Genomic DNA, 22,499 nt, shown 5'->3' with positions numbered 1-22,499 from the left:
CCACCAGTTTGTTCCCTCTATTTATGAGTCTTTTTCTGGTTTTTGTTTGTTTTGATTTTTAGATTTCACATATAAGTGAAATCGTATGGTATTTGTCTTTCCCTTTTTTTCACTGAACATAATACCCTCTAGGTATGAATGGCAAGATTTCATTGTTTTTATGGCTAAGTAAGGGTTGTCCTTTTTTTTTTTTTTTTTTTTTTTTTTAAGGTTTATATATTTGGAGAGGGAGAGGGAGTGTGCACGCACATGTGCATGGGAGGGACAGAGAGAGACAAGAGAAAATCCCAAGTAAGTTCCACACTGGCTCTGTCAGCGTAGAACCCAATACAGGGCTCGACCTCATGAACTGTGAGATCATGACCTGAGCCGAAATCAAGAGTCAGACACACCACCAACTGAGCCACCCAGGAACCCCCTTATTCTCTTGATAGTATCTTTTGATTCACAAAAGTTCATTTTTGTGAAGTCCATTTCATCCAGTTTTTCTTTTATTGCTCCTGCTTTTAATATCAAATCTAAGAAACTTTTGCCAAATCCAAGGTCATGAAGGTGTACACCTGTGTTTTCTTCTCAGAGTTTTATGGTTTTAACTCTTATATTTATGTCATTGATCCATTTTGAGTTAATTTATGTGGTGTGAGGTGGGGTTCAACTTCATTCTTTTGTATGTAGTTATCCGGTTGTCCTAGCACCACTTGTTGAAGGAACTATTCTTTTCCCATTTAATCATCTTAAAAAATCAAATTGACCATAGATATTTTGTTTTTTTTCTGGACTCTTTTATCTTCCATTAGTCTATGTGTTTATCCTTATACCAATACCACAGTTTTGATTACTGTTGCTTTGTAGTAAGTTTTGAGTTGTGAAGTGGGAATCCTTTTGCTTTTGCTTTTTCGATATTATTCTGGCTGTTCCGAGCCTCTTTCAGTTCCATATAAATTTGAGCATTAGTTTTCTTGTTTCTGCAGAAAAAGCCGTTGAAATTTTGGTAGAGATTGCATTGACTGTAGATTGCTTTGTGGAATATTTTCAGTGTCAAGAATATCTTCCAATCCCTGAACAAGGGAATTCTTAACCACTGGGGCACCTGGGTAGCTCAGTTGGATAAGCATCTGACTCGTGATTTCAGCTTCTGTCCTGATTTCATGGTCTTGGGATCTAGTCCCATGTCGGGCTCTGTGCTGGATGTGGAGCCCGCTTGGGATACTGTCTCTCTCCCTTCTGCCCCTCACCTGCTTATGCTGTCTCTTTCTGTCAAAAAAGAAAAAAAAAAAAGGGAGGAATTCTTACCATTTATTTAATTCCTTAATTTCTTTTAGCAATATTTTGTAGTTTTTAGTGTACACATAAATTTATTCCTAAGTACTGTATTCTTTTGGAGGTTTTGTGAATAGAATTATTTTCTTAATTTACTTTTTGGATTGTTCCTTGTTGGTGTATAGAAGCGAAACTGAATTTTATGTGTTGATATTCTACCTTGCAACTTTCCTGAATTTGTTTGTTAGCTCTAGTTGTGTTTTGTGGATTCTATGGGATTTTCTATATATAGAATCATGCCATCTGCAAAGAGATAGTTTTACTTCTTCCTTTCCAATTTGGATGCCTTTTATTTCTTTTTATTGCCTAATTGCTCTGGCTGGGACTTCCAGTGCAGTGTTGGATAGCACTGATGAAAGTGGCATTGTTGTCTTGTTCTTGATCTTAGGGAAAAAGCTTTCAATTTTCACTAATAAGCAAGATGTTAGTTTTGGGGTTTTTATAAATCCCTTGATCATTTAAAAAAATTTTTTTTTCCTCAACGTTTATTTATTTTTGGGACAGAGAGAGACAGAGCATGAACGGGGGAGGGGCAGAGAGAGAGGGAGACACAGAATCAGAAACAGTCTCCAGTCTCCAGTCTCTGAGCCATCAGCCCAGAGCCCGACGCGGGGCTCGAACTCACGGATCGCGAGATCGTGACCTGGCTGAAGTCGGACGCTTAACCGACTGCGCCACCCAGGCGCCCCAATCCCTTGATCATTTTTAAGGAAGTTCCCTTCTGTTCCTAATTTGCTAAGTTTTTTTTTTTCTTTTATCATGAAAGAGTGTTGAATTTTGTAAAATGTTTTTTTCTGTATCAATTCAATCATTTTTTTTTTTCCTTCATTCTAGTAATTAATTTTCAAATGTCAAATCACCCTCGTATTCCTGGGCTAAATTCCATTAAAAAAAAATAGGCTGGGGCGCCTGGGTGGCGCAGTCGGTTGGGCGTCCGACTTCAGCCAGGTCACGATCTTGTGGTCCATTAGTTCGAGCCCCACGTTGGGCTCTGGGCTGATGGCTCAGAGCCTGGAGCCTGTTTCCGATTCTGTGTCTCCCTCTCTCTCTGCCCCTCCCCCGTTCATGCTCTGTTTCTCTCTGTCCCAAAAATAAATAAACGTTGAAAAAAAAAAAATTAAAAAAAAAAAATAGGCTGTTAGATTTGGTTTGCTAGTATTTTGTTGAAGACTTTTAGGTCTATATTCATAAGAGATAGGGTCTGTAGTATTTTTTTTTTTTTAAGTTTATTTATTTTGAGAGAGAGTGAACGAGAGAGAGAGCACGAGCGCACAGGGAAGGGGTAGAGAGAGAAAGAGAGAGAATCCTAAGCAGGATGATCCCACGACTGCGAGATCACGACCTGAGCTGATATCAAGAGTTGGACACCTAACTGACTGGAGCCACCCAGGCACCCCAGGTCTGTAGTATTCTTATATCATTGTCTTGCTTTGGTAATAGGGTAGTCTCGTGGAATGTTCTCTAAATGTTGGATAGAGTTCACCTGTGACGCCATTTTGTTTTGGACTTTTTTGTTGGGAGATTTTTTGGCTACCAGTTCAATATCTTTACTTGGTATAGGTCTGTTGAGATTTTCCTATTTCTTCTGAGTCTGTTTTGGTAATTTGTGTGTTTGTAAGAATTTGCTCATTTGTTCTACATTGTCTAATTTGGTGGTGTTAATTTTGCATAGTATTATTATCATAGTATTCTCATATGTATTTTTACCACCAACAGTTATTATATATCCTAACAGGGTCCATTTAAGTTGTACTAAAACTGTTGTTTTCTCAACTTTTTCAGAAGTATTCTTGCCTGAAGGTGTTCCATGCAGACTATTCATAGAGGCTAATTCCTCAGGCACTTTTAAGTTTTGCCTTGACTCTTCAAATAAATAGTAATTGAATCTGTAACATCTGGTTACACATCAGGACCTAGAGAAAACCACTTGAAAACCATTTGCCTTGTTTTGTAATTGCCTATTGATGTTGCTACAACATTCTCAATTTTTAAATCAACCATTCTTGCTGAAAGGCTAATACAAGTTTATTTTCTCTGAGCTGGTTTCTTCAATTGTTGCATTCAATTTAAATAAATTACCATTAGTGCAGTTGGCTAACAAATGAGTCATTCAGAAACGTTTTTTGGTTGCAGCCTCATTTTTCCTTATTTTTGTGAAGAAATCCTCTTGTGATAAGGTATTATTTTTGTTTTTGTTTTCTAATTTTTCTTTTTTTTAAAAATGTTTTTATTTATTTTTGAGATAGAGAAACACAGAGCATGAACAGGGGAGGGGCTAGAGAGAGGGGGAGACACAGAATCCGAAGCAGGCTCCAGGCTCTGAGCTGTCAGCACAGAGCCCTATGTGGGGCTTGAACTCACGGAGTGTGAGATCATGACCTGAGCTGAAGTTGGAGCTTAACTGACTGAGCCACCCAGGTGCCCCTCTAATTTTTCTTCTAGTTTTTCTGTGGGTTGGGTGTATTTTGTGTTTGGGTGTATTTTCTGTGTGGTTGGGTGTATTAATGCAGTAATGCTGATGAATAAGGTACTCTTACAGCACAGCCATAATGTCATTGCATGATAAACATAATGCTTTGCCATTTAGTTTGATAACAAAATAACACACATTCCAATGTGCCTTAGAAGTGGGATTTCAATTTGAAGTCCCCTTTTCTCTGTCCTGTTTTGATTTTATAGGTGTGTACTGCTAAGTTTAAAACAGTGTTGCAGTACATCAATATGCATTGCACTCAAAATGCTGTTAAGTTAGAACTGTGTCACTGCAGTTTTGTTAGCTCACCAAGTAGCAGTGGGAAGCAGTCATTTCTCACAGCTGCTCAGCTCTACCCATGTAGTAGCAGAGTATCCATAGACCATACATAAGCGAATGAATATGAATATGTTCCAATAAACCTTATTTGTGGACATCAGAATTCGAACTTCATATCATTTTATGTGTCATTGAAACAGTATTACTTAATTTTTTTTCCCCCAAGCATTTGAAACTCTTCTTAGCTTGTAGGCTGTACAGAAACAGGTGGAGGCTAGGTGTGGTCCATGGGATATATTTTGCCAACCCTTGTAAGACATTGTATATTACCACATCCTTGTGTGGGGTCCTGTGATGGCTGAAGGAACAGAGCAAATAAGCCTTGAGATGGTCAAATTTCTGAAGCACCATGAATTTGAGAATTCTACAGTTGGAAATCTGGACCTAGAATTATTTATTGTGGAGAGATTATAGCAGATGCCCGTATTTTTCCAGAGCTGGGGCTTTGGTGATACTTGGGAAGAAGATGAAACATCACTCTCCCAAATTTTGTATTCAGATCTGTGCAATGCTTTAAGACATTTAAGACAACAATTTTAACAAATATATTATATAGACCTTCCAATTATATTAGAAGGTCTTTTATATAGACCTTCCAATAAACATCAGGAACTTTCTAGGTACTAGATAAGTAATGGTCCCTTATTCTCAAATATAATAGAGATCTTGTCACTCCCCTTTTAAAACTGATGGTTTCCATTATCCTTGGAATAAAATTTACACTTCTTACCGTGACCATTCTACGTTCTACTGCTTTTCAATTCTCCTCCTTCTATTGTTAGCTCTAGCCACATATTGGGACTTCCACTTCCTCAAAGAAGCTAAGGTAATATCTGACTCAGTGTTTGCTTATACTGTCTCCTTGTATTCTCCACCTATGCCTGCCCATACTCACCCCCCTTTTCATTTCTTTCTGGTTCCTATTAATCTTTTAGGTTTTAGCTTATGTACCACCTTCTCAAAAAGCCTTCCCTGTACTTTCTGTAAAATAGGTTCCTTCTTTAGTCTCTGAAATTTCTGTCACCTAGTAGTAGTTTCAGTGTTTAATTTGTGTTTTTGTAAATCTCCTCTGAGATTGTATACTTTATGAGGGCAGGGACCATGCATGTCTTATTTTCTGCTTATATATTATTTACTATTCATTTACTATTCCAGATATCTAGCATATGGAACAGTTGCTAGAAAATAATGACATTATAAATAATTGTTGAATGAGTGAGCGCTTGGTTTCTGGGATGCCTCCCTCTTTTGATTCTTCTTCCATTTAGGTGACTGTCCCTTCTCCTTCCTCATTTTTGTCTCCCTGATCCCTAAACTTGGAATCTCCTATGCCTCAGTTGCCTGCTTTCTTCTCCTTCTGCATTCACTCCCTTGTCCTCTCTGCTAGTCTTAATAACCGTAAATATTATTTATAGATTAATAACTCCCAAATCTATATGGCCAACCTGAGACTTTAGGTAGAAGTGTCTCCTTGATACCTCCACTTGGAAAGCTTATTAGCATCTCACATTTATGTCCAAAGTAGGATTTTTGATTTCCTGTCTCCCACATTTATCTCACTTTTCTTCATTTCAGTAATTAGGAATACTGATCTTATAATAGTTCAGGCCCTAAACCTTGGTATCATCCTTGACTTTCCTCTCTTTCTCACATCCAGTCTAATTTCTGTCAGCTTTACCTTAAAAACAAAACAAAACAGAAACCACAACTCACTTCTTACTATTTCTTCTACCTTTACAGCCTACCACCACTCATGTCCTATGCTCCATTATTTTGCATCTGGATTATTACAATAATATATCAGATTGTGTCATTCCTTTGCTTAGAGCCCTCCAGTATTTTCTCATCTCATAATAAAAACCAGTTGTAATGTCCTTACTTTTCTATGAGACCTCACTTTATGGTCAGTGCTGCTCTATCCCCAGCCCTAAACTGTACCCCCTCACTCAGTTCTCTTCCCACTGGCTTCCTTGCTTTTCCTCATAAAATCCAAAAATTCTGTCTTCAGACCTTTGCACTTGCTATTTCTTCTATTTGCAGTGTTTTCCCCGTAGATTTCATCATCTTTTTTTTTTTTTTTTTTTTAATGTTTACTTACTTTGAGAGAGCACGAACAGAGGAGAGACAGGGAGAAAGAGAATCCCAAGAGGCTCCGCACTGCCAGCATGGAGCCCGTGCAGGGCTCAAATCCCACCAATGGCAAGATTGTGACCTGAGCCAGAATCAAGAGTCCAACACTCAACCAACTGAACCTCCCAGGTGCCCCTCCCATAGATTTCTGTATAGCTCAGCTCCTCATATCCTTTTGGGGAAATAGTCACAGGTATTGGATAAAATCTTGGGGCGCCTGGGTGGCGCAGTCGGTTAAGCGTCCGACTTCAGCCAGGTCACGATCTCGCGGTCCCTGAGTTCGAGCCCCGCGTCAGGCTCTGGGCTGATGGCTTGGAGCCTGGAGCCTGTTTCCGATTCTGTGTCTCCCTCTCTCTCTGCCCCTCCCCCGTTCATGCTCTGTCTCTCTCTGTCCCAAAAATAAATAAAAAACGTTGAAAAAAAAATTAAAAAAAAATCTTAACAAATATTGGAGAAAATACTTTTCTGACCCCCTTATCTAAATTAATTTCACTCCTTCCCTCACTTCTGTTTTCCTTACCTGTTTGATTTTTCCTTATAGCAAATATCACTACCTGACATAACCTTAAAAATAAGGTTGGCTTGGGGCACCTGGGTGGCTCAGTCGGTTGAGCGTCTGACTTCAGCTCAGGTCATGCATGATCTCACAGTTCGTGGGCTCGAGCCCCGCATCAGGCTCTGTGCTGACCTCTTGCTCAGAGTCTGGAGCCTGCTTCAGATTCTGTTTCCTTCTCTCTCTGCCTCTCCCCCACTCGAGGCTTTGTCTCACTCTGTTTCTCAAAAATAAATAAATGTAAAAAAAAAATTAAAAAAAAATAAGGTTGGCTTATTGGCTCAGTCGGTTAAGCTTCCCTCTTGATCTCTCCTCAGGTCTTGATCTCAGGGTGGAGAGTTCAAACCCCGCATTGAGCTTCACGCTGGGCATGAAGACTACTTAAAAAAAAAAAAAAATCAACCAGTCAGTTATTTTACCAGCAAAAATGGGTTCGTTTAGAATAGCAGAGAACTGTGATTTGGGGCGAGCAAGCAATGGCAAAACCATAGGCAAATCTGAGAACAAAGGAGAGGAAAGCTCTTCTACGGAGTAAAGTAGGGGGAGTTAGGAGGGCTGTTTTAAAGGAAAAGTACTTTGACGTTAATTGGAGTTCAAAGTATACTAGCTTTTCATTGGCTGAGTTGTGACAGCCTCTCATTGGCTGGGTGGTTGCCTGGGGAGGAGAAAAGCTTTTCTTCCTCCTTGGGATGGTAAACTGGTATCCATTTGGAATGTTCCTAACTTCCCGTTCATTCTGCAATTGTGCATTCTCACACTTGTAGGGTGTGAGAGCTCCCCCTGCTGGCCTCCTTACTCCATTTTAAATAAAGTTTCCTTTTATTAATTTTCACAGTAGAATGAAATTTCTCTGAGAATGGGGACTTTGTTTTGTCCACTCTTGTGTTTTCAGTGTCTTGAACATGCCTTGAACCATTATATAGTGCTACTCAGAAAATGTTTTTTTTAAATGAATGATCACATTGCTTCTGGTTTCGGACAAAATACACATATATGGTTGAAAAGTGAAAAGCACAAAGTTAGCACCCCAGAAGTGGCAAAATGGGAATATACAAAGAAATTGATTTCTTGATGACCTTGTTGAACTGATGAAATAACCAGTTCTGGGACTGTCCTACCTTTGGACCTCTTGTTAATGTTGGTTGGAAAATACCCTCCCCTCCCTTCAGGTACTTTAATTGGGTTTTCTGGTTTTTGCAGCCTAGAACATTGTATTTCATACAGAACCATTTAACTCTTAAATTACATTAAAATTAAAAATAATATCCTGATTGGAGAAACTAAAGTAAAACTGATACTTGTGTCCTAATGTTGTATATTAAAACAAGTCTTCTAAAACAAATGTTTCTACATAGTAGGAGTGCTAAAAATGGTTGCCCTAAGGTCTAGTATCTCTACCTTTAGGAATTTATTCTTGGAGAGGGATTCAAAACAAGAGAAAAGGCTGTATGTATAGACATGTTCAATGCTACATTATTTATAAAAATAAAAAGTAGGAAATAGCTATGATCATTGACTTGACATTTTACATGGCCTTGAAAATTGCTTAGGAATTTCTTATAAGCTTCAATAAAATATAAAAAACATTAAAGGACAAGGTTGTATGTTATATAGGCAAAACATATCTAGGCTGTTAGAAGTCAGTATAGTGGTTAACTTTTGGTGGAAAGGTAATGATTGGAAGCAAGCCAAAAGGGGCTTTTAGGGGAGAGAGACACACAGTGCAAGCGGGGGAGGGGCAGAGAGAGAGAGAGAGAGAGAGAGAGAGAGAGAGAGAGAGATACGGAATCTGAAGCAGGCTCCAGGCTCTGAGCTGTCAGCACAGAGCCCAATGTGGGGCTTAAACCCATGAACTGCGAGATCATGACCTGAGCCAAAGTCGGATGCTTAACTGAGCCACCCAGGCGCCCCAGGATTTTTTTTTTTAAGGGTAATGTTATAGGGTATGTCTTATGTGACAGTTTATTGAGCTATATATGATGTGTGCACTTTTATGATGTATCTTGTACTTTAATAAAAGGTTTCTTTAGGAAAAAACCTCCGCAATATTATGATCCATGGCTTTATAAAAATATATACATATATAGACAAATATATACATGAAAATATTAAGTGTTAGGTGATAGCACTTGTTTATGATTTTCTTAAAGTCAGATAAGAAACAAATTTTTTTTTTAAATTTTTTTTTCAACGTTTATTTATTTTTGGGACAGAGAGAGACAGAGCCTGAACGGGGGAGGGGCAGAGAGAGAGGGAGACACAGAATCGGAAACAGGCTCCAGGCTCCGAGCCATCAGCCCAGAGCCTGACGCGGGGCTCGAACTCCCGGACCACGAGATCGTGACCTGGCTGAAGTCGGACGCTCAACCGACTGCGCCACCCAGGCGCCCCGAAATGTTTTTAACTTTTAAAGAACATTTTTAATTGTGATAAAATATGCATGATATTAAGGATGCCTGGCTGGCTCAGTTGGTAGAACATGAAGCTCTTGATCCCCAGGTCATTAGTTCAAGCCCCACATTGGGTGCAGAGTTGACTTAAAAGTTTAAATATATATATTTAATAATATAAAAAATTAATAAAAATTTATATATATATTTAAATAATGCAGCTATAAAAATACAAATAAAAAGCATAGCATTGTGTGTGTGTTTATGTGTATACACACACACACAATGCTATGCTTTTTATTTGTATTTTTATAGCTGCATTATTGGGATACAATTCATATACCATACAATATTTACAGAGTAGTGTAACCATCGCTACAGTCAATATGAAAACATTTTCATCAGTACAGAAAGAAACCCAATATCCACTAGAAGTTACTTCCCATTTTCCCCAAACCTCTTCTTTTTGTTGTTTATTAAATTAATATTTATTTTTATTTGAGTATAGTTGACACCCAATGTTACATTAGTTTCAGATGTACAACATAATGATTCAGTATCTCTGTACATTATGCTATGCTTACCACAGTTGTTTATTTTTAAAAGCTTTTTCCTCCACCTTTTGTTAATGTCAGATGTGGGTTTTCTTCTTTGGAGCTCTGACCTTCTTACTTATCTTGATTCAGTAAGTGGAGTGAGAGAGTTGACTGAGTGATGTACTTCAAAGGATGTTTCAATTTATTAGGAAATACTTCAGAGTTAAAAAAAAATAATATAACATACCCATCTTAAATTTTAAAAAGGGAAAGATAAGGTTATTAGCAGGTAGTGAGTTCTTGCTAAATATTAGTCATTATATTAGGTTGCTTGTCTTCAAATTGTCTTGTGTGTTTTAGTTGATGTTGATACTCTCCTCTTGACAATTTTATAGAAAAAAAGACTGCCTTAGAAAACTGAGGTTAAATAACTCGTCCAAGTTTGCACAGCTTTGGAATGGCAGAGCCAGGGTTTAAACCTAGAGAGTTTTGTTGTTTAGTACATGTAAAAACTCTTTATTGAATGTGTTCACTAACCACATTTTAAAAGTTCTGCCATTATGAGGTTTACTTTAATAATCTATCATAAGTTAAAAGCTGTGATGAGTTATTTTCTAATTGAGGTAAAGGATCCAGTGGGATCACGTGGCTCTTGCAACCTGGTTTGCTATATTAAAAGATACAAATTCTTGATGGTATGACAGTGGAGCAAAAAGCTACTGTTAATCATAAAAATTTCTTTATCGAAAAGTTCTGGGATTCTACCAGGAGACCGAGGTCTTAGGTTAAATGATATGACTAAGAGCTCATAGAATCTAGGTCTCCTGAATTGAGTCTGTAATTCTTTTAATTAGTAAACTTAGTAGTGTGTGTGCTTATAACTAAAAACCTTTCAAAGACTTTGTTCTATCCTTTATTCCATTTTGACTTGCAGACCCCAGATGAGGCTGAATTTACGTGATTATATCATTTTATAGTTCTATGAATGTTTTTTAGAATTATGGATATGATTATTTCTTTTATAGAAGCATTTGTTTTCAGATGGTTTCTGATTCTCATTTTAGAAAATGGAAACAAGAAGAGAAAAAAATTACATATATAACCACAAATATAAATGTGTAATAATTACATGTATCTGTGGAAATAACCAGGTAACTTTTTAAAAAAACACACGTCGGGGCGCCTGGCTGGCTTAGTCAGTAGAGCTTGCGACTTTTGATATTGAGGTTGTGAGTTCGAACCCCACGTTGGGCGTAGAGATTACTTAAAAAAAATTAAAATTGTTGGTGCTGGCAAAGAAGTGGTTTGAATGTAAATAAAACATACATACCATTCTCTTAGTGGAGCTAATGGTGCACATTTTATGTCCTACTTTTTTCTCTCAAGATTATTATTTACTTTCTCATCCAGTAATTTATACATCTAAATTTTCTAATTTCTTGTTTTGTTGATTTTTTTCTTTTTCTTTTTCTGTTCTTTTTTGTTTTTGTTTTTGTTTTGCTTTCCCCCCATAGATCTTGAGCCAGATGATTGTGCATCCATTTACATCTTTAATGTAGATCCACCTCCATCTACTTTAAACTCACCACTTTGCTTACCACATCATGGATTACCGTCTCACTCTTCTGTTTTGTCACCATCGTTTCAGCTCCAAGGTCACAAAAACTATGAAGGAACTTGTGAGATTCCTGAATCTAAATACAGCCCTTTAAGTGGTCCCAAACCCTTTGAGTGTCCAAGTATTCAAATTACATCCATCTCTCCTAACTGTCATCAAGAAATAGATACTCATGAAGATGACCTACACATAAATGATCCAGAAAGGGAATATTTGGAAAGGCCTTCTAGAGATCATCTCTATCTTCCTCTTGAGCCATCCTACCGGGAGTCTTCCCTTAGTCCTAGTCCTGCCAGCAGCATCTCTTCTAGGAGCTGGTTCTCAGATGCATCTTCTTGCGAATCTCTTTCACACATTTATGATGATGTGGATTCGGAATTGAATGAAGCTGCCGCCCGATTTACTCTTGGATCCCCTCTGACTTCTCCTGGTGGCTCACCAGGAGGTTGCCCTGGAGAAGAGTCCTGGCATCAACAATATGGACTTGGACACTCCTTGTCACCCAGGCAATCTCCTTGCCACTCTCCTAGATCTAGTGTTACTGATGAGAATTGGCTGAGCCCCAGGCCAGCCTCAGGACCCTCATCAAGGCCTACTTCCCCCTGTGGGAAACGACGGCACTCCAGTGCTGAGGTTTGTTATGCTGGGTCCCTTTCACCCCATCATTCACCTGTTCCTTCTCCTGGTCACTCACCCAGGGGAAGTATAACAGAAGATACCTGGCTTAATGCTTCTGTCCAGGGTGGATCAGGCCTTGGCCCTGCACTTTTTCCATTTCAGTACTGTGTAGAGACTGATATCCCTCTGAAAACAAGGAAGACTTCTGAAGATCAAGCTACCATACTACCAGGAAAATTAGAGCTCTGTTCAGATGACCAAGGGAGTTTATCACCATCCCGGGAGACTTCAGTAGATGATGGCCTTGGATCTCAGTATCCTTTAAAGAAAGATTCATCTGGTGACCAATTTCTTTCAGTTCCTTCACCTTTTACCTGGAGCAAACCAAAGCCTGGCCACACCCCAATATTTCGGTGAGTCGATGGAAATGGCTGCTGGTCATTTTTCATGCTTATGTGTTACTGGTGGCATGTGACTGCATTATATATATGGGATGGTTTGATGCCCCCCTTTTTTTCTAGTGTCTTCCAGACAAATCAGTTAAAGTCTGCATTTATTTTCCCTTTAGTCTTAAAAGAGCCTTCAGATAAGCTAGGCTTATCATTTTAAAAGTATATAGATAATGAATTGTAGATAATAATAAATTATATTGAAGATTCCCTAGAAAGAATTTTCTTATTTAAAAAGCTTTTTGTAAAACATTGATTACAGTATGAGTTAAATTACAAAAAAAATACTAATTGGGAACATGTGTTTTATATTTTTAAGACCTTATTATACAAATGAAATTTGTTTATTGTGGCAAGTTCTTTTCATAATTTATTTTTTATCTTTTGATTTTATAAGTTTGACTTTTTTATTGTAGAGAAATTTTAACATTTTATGTATTTAAATTTGTCTTCTGCATGGGTTTTGGATTTTGTGTTATATTTGAAAGCCTTACCCCAATCTAAAATAATTACAAATAACAATCTAACTTGCACATGTTTTTAATAAAATTTTTATGTATACATACATTAGCTTTATAATGTATATAATACATATTAATTATATTTATATGTACATGCATATATTATATATTAATAATTGTATATATATATGAATATATATTTGAATTTTGAGTCTAGCTAGGAGCTGGAGTAGAGAACAGTTTAAAAGTAAGTAAGAGTGTAAGAGCAAGTAAGTAATTCTAGATAACTGGAGTAAGAACAGCATGACTCATTCCAAATGACTTCTCAGTTGTCATAATCCTGTTTTATGGAATCAATCTAGTCTATATAATTGTTTAGAAGAGAACTTTTTTTAAAATGCTTTTTCAGTGCTATGAGTGTTTATTTCTGGATCCAGATCTTTAGAAAAATATGTGGAATTATGGTATTGAAGGTATCTTTGAGCCTATCATTCTGCTTTTGAAAAGTATCTTAATCTTTGTAGGGGTTTGCTTAAGTCTGCAGAACAAGTGTAGAAACTAGCTGAGAGTTGAAGTTGAGTTGTTTCAGACTAATAAAAATTAATACCTTTGAGCTTCATAATAAAGCTAGGCTGAGGACATTGAGAGAGGCAATTTAGGAATGTTAGCAGTGAATGAATGAAGCAATGTAGGAATGGTAGCATTTCATTGGTGGAAGAGACCTTAAAAGTCCAATTTCACCAGTCACTAAGAAGATTTTTTTTTTTTAATATTTATTTTTTGGGAGAGCGCAAACAGGGGAGAGGCAGAGAGAGGGGGACATAGGATCTGAAGCAGGCTTTGCGCTGACAGGCTGACAGCAGTGAACCCAATGTAGGGCTCGAATTCCTGAAGGAGATCATGACCTGAGCCAAAGTTGGACACTCAAGCAAATGAGCTACCCAGGTGCCCTAAAAGATGTTTTTAATATAAATTATTGTAGGTTGGGTCCTTTAATATTTGACCTACAGACATATAAGTTGTTTCTTTTTTAAATCCTGTATTTTCATTGTTAATATATCTAAATGAGGGGTGGTTGGGTGGCTCAGTCAGTTAGGCATCTGCTTTGGCTCATATCATGGTCTCATAGCTCGTGAGTTCGAGCCCTGCATCTGGCTCTGTGCTGCCAGCTCGGAGCCTGGAGCCTGCTTCAGATTCTGTGTCTCCCTCTTTCTGCCCTTCCCCCCGCACACACACACTCCCTCTCTCTCTCTCTCTCCAAAAATAAATAAACATTTAAAATATATATATACATAAATATCTAAATGAACCTATATCCCTTTAAGCTGTTTAAATTATCTTATTGATCAATTGATGTTTTCTCTAAAATTGACATTTAGAATCTGCAATGATAGACCTTATAGTTTTTCAGCCAAATGTGTAGTGAAATTAAATTGTACCTCAAATTGCAGTATACTGCTGCCTATAAGCAGTGTACAGTATTTCAGAGAAACAAGAATAAGAAGGAAGTGGGTAAGCAACAGGTATAATAGACTAACTTCTATAGCTACACACCAGGGATGGAGACATATATACTGAGATACAGGAGTATTTGGATCCTTAGACACTGATAGCACATATACAGAAATGGACATTTTTGCTCAAAAGTTAAATTATTCTTTTGGTTGTTTTTTTATAATTAGGTACACATAGTTGAAAATCATTTAGTTTTGCAAAATGTTAGAATTTGTCCTTTTTAAAAAATACAGGAAACCAAAATGTAAATGAAATGGATTTGAGTTAAAGAATTATTTTGTAAGTACCCATCATATCCAGTGTTATAACTTATTAAGTAAAATTTTATTTTGGAATACTCTGCTTCAGAGATCACAGGAGGAAAAAAATGTTGGTTGCTGGCAAAGAAGGGATTTAAATCCTTGCTTGGCAGTAATAGCATGGTGAAATGCATTTTTTGTGTGTTTCGTTTATAGCACATCTTCATTACCTCCACTAGACTGGCCTTTACCAACTCATTTTGGACAATGTGAACTGAAAATAGAAGTGCAACCTAAAACTCATCATCGAGCCCATTATGAAACTGAAGGTAGCCGAGGAGCAGTAAAAGCATCTACTGGGGGACATCCTGTTGTCAAGGTATGAGTTGGGACTTATTTTGGAGATATCATACATTTTTTAATGATAAAGTCTGTTCATTTAGGTACTGCTGAGCACAAAAAGAAAATTCAAAGCTTAAAACTTCTGTTGAGGTTTTATGTTTTTGTTCATATGGCACTTCTGCATTGAGGTTATTTTTTTTGCTAAGTTGAAACATATTCTTTTGCTTGTGGACTGACTCTCCAGCTGAGAGGAAAGATTGTAGTGGTCAAACAGTTGTTTTTCTTATTAAAAAACCCCAAATAACAAAAAACAACTGTATTATAAACATAATACATGCTCGTTTAAAATCGAAGTAATACTGGGGCATCTGGGTGGCTCAGTTGGTTGAGCTTCCAACTTCAGGTCAGGTCATGATCTCTCAGTTCGTGGGTTCAAGCCCCACGTCAGGCTCTGTGCTGACAGCTCAAAGCCTGGAGCCTGCTTCAGATTCTGTGTCTCCCTCTGTCTCTGCCCTTCCCCAGCTCATGCTCTGTCTTTCTCTCTCAGAAATAAATAAACATTAAAAAAAATTTTTTTTAATCCAAATCCAAGTAATACCAAAAATAAAGCAATAAATTACCCCAAATACAAACCCCTCAGAAATAAGCAATTGTTAATATTTGATTAACATTCCAGATAATTCTCTGTGTATATTTAGTGTAAGTCTGAATGGATGGCTAGAAAATAGATTGAATTTTTTAATGGATAGCATTATACTGAACATCTTTGTGATGAAAATGTTTATTTTTATTTGAATTTATTAGGAAAAACTAACATGAAATCATAAAAATATGTAATAGTTGAGCATGTGAAATATACTTAATAGGTAAATTTTGAATCATAATAGTTGAATGTTAACTTTAATATTTGAATGAAATATTTATAAAATGAAACAGAAGTAAAAAGTAAGAACTTATACTGAATCTTAGATATTGTTCTTCCCGCTCAGAGATCCTAAGAAGATCTAAGGTTAAAGATACTAAATTATTGAGAAACTGAATCACTGTTTTAGATGGTTTGAATTTTGACTCCCTGCTTTGAAAAATGAGATGATTGTCTTAAACTTCTCCTGCTCTACCCAGGTTCTACCTCCTGAATTTTGTTGCTTCTGTTATTTTCCCTTGCAGATCTACAGCCATCTTCCCACCCTTGTACCCTTCCACACTCCATTGTTTAGCTTTAGTCCTATGTCTAGTTGGATTCAGTGATTACTACTAATTTTTACATGTTTTATTGTTAAATGTTTTGTTTAAGGAGGGCTTTGGATTCTGTATTTGTTGGGTTCTTTCATGTTTGAGAATGTTTGTTGGCTTAAATACCCAAACATCAGAATGGCCTGTGTATAATAATCTCGAGTCACCTATTTTCTCTCTCAGGACTTGTCTTAACAGCATTGTGTATTGAGGACGAATTAGTTTTATCTGAAGTGAATTTGAACAATACAGGTTATGAACTATCATTTCCTGTATCAGCCATGATTTATGATTTATCATTATTATCTAAACAATATTTAATAGTTCTTGACAAAGCTTTACATTTTAGGTGGGTTTTTAAATGACTTGTAGCGGGGCGCCTGGGTGGCTTGGTCGGTTAAGCGTCCGCCTTCGGCTCAGGTCATGATCTCACGGTCCATGAGTTCGAGCCCCGCGTCGGGCTCTGTGCTGACAGCTCAGAGCCTGGAGCCTGTTTCACATTCTGTGTCTCCCTCTCTCTCTGCCCCTCCCCTGTTCATGCTCTGTCTCTCTCTGTCTCAAAAAATAAATACACGTTAAAAAAAAAAAAAAAGTGCCCTGCACAGCACGGGGCACATAGTAGATAACTTGTAGCAAGAAATAGCAGTTACAGAAAGAGATCAGGTTTGTGGTTACCAGTGAGGGAACTGGATCAAGGTGGTCAGAAGGTACAAACTTCCAGTTATAAATAAGTACGGAGGATGTAGTATACAACATAATGATTACAGTTAACACTGCTATATAGTATATTTGAAAATTGCTAAGAGTAGATCCTGGAAGTTCTCATCACAAGGAAAACAACCTTTTTTTTCCTCTATCTCTGTCAGTTTTTGGTAAGTATATGAGGCGATGGATGTTAGCTAAATTTATCATAGTAATCAGTTCACAACATAAAAATCAAGTTATTTATATACCTTAAATTTATGTACTATTTTATGTCAATTGTCATAAGAATTCTCTCGTTTTTTAAAATTTTTTAAATTTATTTTAATGTTTATTTTTGAGAGAGAGTGAAAGCATGCATGAGTGGGTGTGGGATAGAGAGAGAGGGAGACACAGGATCTGAAGCAGGCTCCAGGCACTGAGCTGTCAGGGGAGAACCTGATGCAGGGCTTGAACCCATGAACCACGAGATCATGACCTGAGCGAAGTCAGATGCTCAACTGACTGAGCCACCTAGGCATGCCCTACCGTTTGTTCTTAGAGTCACATTTTGCTCTTAAATGAGAGCTTATTTCAGTTTTATTAAGGAAGAAGATTGCTTCATTTACTGTATCTTTGAGTTTTCTTACCAGGAAAGAAATTATTTACAAGTCCTTAAGTGAACAAAAATTTTTTGAGAGTCCAAGTGGTTTGTTGCCACAGTATTCCTTTAATTATAAACTGGTTCTCTGAGGTGCCTGGGTGACTCAGTTGGTTAAGAAGCCAATCTTGATTTCGGCTCAGGTCATGATCTCATGGTTCATCAGATCTAGCCCTGTGTCAGGCTCTGTGCTGACAGTGTGGAGTCTGCTTGGAATTTTCCCTCTCTCACTCTCTCTGCCCCTCCCCTGCTTGTATGGTTGCTCTCTCTCTCTCTCTCTCTCTCAAAATACATAAATAAACATTTAAAAGAAGAATTAAAAAAATAAAAAATAAAAACTGGTTCTCTTTTGGGGCTCCTGCTGGCTCCATGGAGCGTGCAACTCTGTCTCAGGGTCGTAAATTCGAGCCCCAGATTGGGGTGTAGAGATTACTTAAAAAACCAAACTGGTTCTCTTCTTAGGAGGAGACTAGCACTTCTGGTATTATTATCGTTGCTTTATATTGTCCTTGTGAGTGACTTTTTTTTTTTTTATATAACTTCTTACCTGAAGAATTATATCATTACACTTGAAATTACTGACTTAACCAGAGTATGTCTGGATGCTGATGGTTCTTTATCAGTCTTTCCAAGTACCTATGATACTCCCTTTCAATCTGAGATTATTTCTTCCTTTGTACAAGAAAATCTGTATTATGTATCTGTATACCTTTCCTGTCCATTTGTTTTGTCCTTTACTTCAGGGACTCCAATTACTAGTCAAATGTTAACTTGTCTTTGTTTATCCCCCATGTCTTTGTGTTTTTTCCTCTGGTTATTTTAATGTCTTACTATTTAGTGTGTGTGTGTGTGTGTGTGTGTGTGTGTGTGTGTGTGTTTTTAAAGCTCTGCTCTGATGTTTTTGATTTCTTCGTCACTTGCTGTTTCTAATTTAGCTTCTAATTTTTTTTACGTTTATTTTTGAGAGAGACAGAGAGAGACAAAGTGTGAGCAGGGGAGGGGCAGACAAAGAGGGAGACACAGAATCTGAAACAGACTCCAGGCTCTGAGCGGTAAGCACAGAGCCTGATGTGCAGCTTGAACCCACAAACCGTGAGATCATGACCTAAGCTGAAGTTGAATGCTCAACCGACTGAGCCACCCAGGCGCTTCTCTATTTAGCTTTTAGATCTGCAGTTGTGTCTTGAACTTTAATTTGATTCTTTAGGTCCATTTTCCACTCATTTGATATTTTATCATTATATTTTATCTCATGATTTATTGAATTTATATTCTTTATTTATATTTATATAAATATATTTATAAAAAAGAATTTATATATATATTTTTTAATGTTTATTTTTGAGAGAGAGTGTGAGAGAGAGTGTGAGCAGGGGAGGAGCAGAGGGAGGTGGGGGACAGAGCATCCGAAGCAGGCTCTGCGCTGACAGCGGCTAGCCCGATGAGAGCTTGAACTCACAAATCATGAGATCGTGACCTGAGCTGAAGTCAGACACTCAACGGACTGAACCCCTACTGAATTTACATTCTTAGATTTTTTAGTGTGGAACATTCACTGGTAATCAATTTCTGGGTTTTGTCTTTGTGTGTATGTTTTTTTTGAGGGGGAGGTTTTGTTTTCATTTTTATTTCATTAGTCAAATGTCTTATATAATTTGTTCCATTTTTCATTAAATAAAAACAAGAACAAAAACTGTATACTATGATTGCCTAATTGTCATGCCTTTTCTCCTCCATTTTGTTTGAGAGCTTTGGTCTGTAGCCTGAGGAGATTGGGGTAAAGAGGTACAGAGTTACTTTAGGGTAGGCCTTGTTGGGTTTGGCTCAAGAGAGTGAACAATATCATGTATTATGGCCCACTCCCAGAACTCTGGTGTGTATCATATTTTCATGAGCTGTACTTATTCCCCTAATACAGCACAGAGTCCTGGAAGATGGTCAGCACTCCTGACCTTTTCTGCCCTGCCAGAAGCCCTGGAGCATAATGTAGTATCTTTTATTCTTGAGGAAAAGTTTTTCCTTGACTTTTTTCAGAGCTACCTACTTAGAACTTTGATTTACTTGGCTGTCAATTAGCATGAGTTAGTGTTTTCTATTTTGTTTTCTCATTTTATTACTTTTATACCATTAATGTAATTATTTTATTTTTATTATTTTTATTATTTTTTAAAATTTATTTTTAGGGAGAGAGTGAGAGAGTATGTGCCCACAAGTTGGGGGAGGGGCAGAGAGAGACAGAGGGAGTGAGAATCCCAAGCAGGCTCCACCCCAGTGCGGACCCCAACTTGGGGCTCAATCTCAATACCATGAGATCATGACCTGAGCAGAAACCTGGAGTTGGATGCTTAACTGACTGAGCCACCTAGGTGTCCCAATTTATTTATTTAGTTAGTTAGTTTATACTTACTAATTTTATTTACTGCTGTTGCTTTTCCTGGTGGATGAGGTATGGATTAGTTAGTAGTTGTGCCATATAAATCTTAATCCTCTGTTTCACATTCCTCGTACCACCACCACCACACACATACATTTTGGTTATTTTGTTAGCTATTGAGTAAAGAAGATTGTGATACTACTTCATTCCATTGTCTTTATGCAAAATCAGATAATCAGAGAAATCATTTTTCTCATAATCAGAGACAAATAAGCATTACATGATGAGAACAGGTCATCTCAAATTAGAAATGAAACTGATGCCTAACTCTATATACTCTACCACACTTGCAGGGTTGTTTGCTTTGTAGGGACACTCTTCATTTCTGTATGTCCACTTCTGAGACTTCATTTTTTCCATTAACAGAGGTGGCCCTTTTTCAGCAACTAAGAGGACTATTTGTAGATTTCTCTGCTATTCTGAGAATTTTGTAATGCTCGGGAAAGGACGGCATCATTTGCTATTCCAGACTGGTCTGAGCATCACACATAAGAGTGGCATGCTTGGTTCTCAAGACAAAAAAAAAAAAAAAAAAAAAGCCTTGATTTTGCTGAGTAGTGGCTTATTTTCTTTTAAACATTTTGTTGCTAAGGACACATCATTAAAATACACAAGTCTTAACATGTACAGCTCAGTGAATTTTTAATATACACATACCCATATAACTACCACAAAGGTTAAGATATAGAGTATTTTAAGCACCCTGAAGACTCCCTTGTGCCCTTCCCAGTTTGTATCCCCCAGCCAAAGTTAATCATGCTTCTGAACTTCTTCTCATCATAGATTTGTCTTTTTATTCTTGAATTTCATATAAATGGGATCATACAGAATATCCTATTTTCTGTCTGGCTTCTTTTATTCAACATTATGACTGTGAGGTTCATCCATTTGCGGCAGGTAGTTTTTCTTTTTCTTTGCTGTGCAGTACTCTATTGTATTAATTTGCTATAATTTCTTCATCTGTCCTCCTATTCATAGACACTTGGTTTGTGTCCAGTTTTGGACTATTTTGAATAAAGCTGCTGGACTGTTTTGAATAAACCTATGTTCTTTTTTCTCTTTTTTAACACATCTCTTTTATTTTTTATTTTAATTCCACTGTAGTTAACATATGGTGTTACATTAGTTTTAGATGTACTACACCTATCTTTTGATAGACAGGGCATTCACTTGTTTTGGTAATATGTCCGTTGAGTGGAATCGCTGGTATTGCAAAGTACCCATACCAGTTTTTACTTCTGACCAGTCATAATATGGAGGTTTCAGTTACTCCACATCTTCACCCGTACCAACACTTGGTTGCTGGTATTTTTTAACTATTTCAGTAGGGTTGTAGAAGAATCACACTGGTTTTAATTTGTGGTTTCCTGATGACCAGTGATGTTGAACATCTTTTCACGTTTGTTTTCAGACATTTGGCTGTCCTCTTCTGTGAAATGTCGGTTCACATTTCTTGACCAGTTTTTAAATTGTCTTTTTCTTTTTGATTTGTAGGTTTTTGTTTTGTTGGTTTTTTTTTTTTAGTGTTTTGAATGTAAGTTTTTTTTCAGGTATATGCATTGCAAATATAATTTCTTCTCATTGTCTTTTGCTTGCTTTTTCACTGTTTTGTTTTACTTTTTTGTTGTTTGTTTTGAGAGGGAGCTTAAGTAGGGGAGAGATAGAGGGAGAGATAGAGGGAGAGGGAGAAAGAGAATTTTAAGCAGGCTCCATGCCCAGGGTGAGGCTCTGTCTCACCACTTTGATATCATGACCTGAGCTGAAATCAAGAGTTGGATGCTTAGCTCACTGAGCCACCCAGGCGCCCATTGATGTGTGTTTTGATGAATGGAAGTTTTTAATTCTAATGAAGTCCAAATTATTTGTATTCTTTTTCCTGAATAGTGCTTTTATATCCTGTTCAAGAACCTTTGCTTACATACCAAGGTTATGAAGGCAGTCAGTCTCTTGTGTTTTATTCTGGAAGCTTTATTGCTTTACCTTTTATATTTAGGTCTATGGTCTTTCTCAAATTATTTCTTGTGTATGGACTAAAGAGGTAAGGATTAAGCCCCCCCTTTTTTATCGATAAAAGTTGACTCAGTACCATAATTGAAAGCCCATCATTTTTCTCTTGTGCTGCATTGGTGCCTTTGTCATAAATCAGGTGACTATATACTGTGGCACTCTTTCTTAACTCTTCATTCCATGCCACTGGACTATTTGGTCTATGTTAGTACATCATTACAATGCCTTAATTACAATGGTTTTACAATAAATCTTATGATTTGGTAGTGTGAGTCTTCTTTTAAGATTCTTCTGACTATTCTAGGTCCTTTGCATTTTTGTATGAATTTAGAGTCAGCTTGTCACTCTCCATCCCCCCTTAAAAAAAAACAAACCCATGGGGATTTTGGTTAGGATTACCTTGAAAGTATAGGTCAGTTTGGAAAGAACTGACCTCTTAATAGTATTGATGCTTCCAGTCCATGGATATAGTTTATCCCTTCACTTATTTAGGTATTATT

At 37.2% G+C, this 22,499-nt stretch overlaps 1 protein-coding gene across 3 annotated transcripts in view; it reads left to right on the top strand.

The window, feature by feature from the left end:
- Positions 1-22,499, top strand: part of NFATC3 (nuclear factor of activated T cells 3) — a 137,920-nt gene that overhangs the window by 29,912 nt on the left and 85,509 nt on the right. For all 3 annotated transcript variants that reach the window (XM_047834892.1, XM_047834893.1, XM_047834894.1), the window contains exons 2-3: positions 11,256-12,390; positions 14,858-15,020. In XM_047834892.1, coding sequence (XP_047690848.1) covers positions 11,256-12,390; positions 14,858-15,020 — 1,298 coding nt within the window. The remainder of the gene's footprint in view (positions 1-11,255; positions 12,391-14,857; positions 15,021-22,499) is intronic.

The sequence above is a fragment of the Prionailurus viverrinus genome, chromosome E2 (genome assembly GCF_022837055.1).
Source record: "Prionailurus viverrinus isolate Anna chromosome E2, UM_Priviv_1.0, whole genome shotgun sequence".
NCBI classification, from domain to species: Eukaryota; Metazoa; Chordata; class Mammalia; order Carnivora; family Felidae; genus Prionailurus; species Prionailurus viverrinus.
This window is presented reverse-complemented; position numbering and strand designations above follow the sequence as displayed.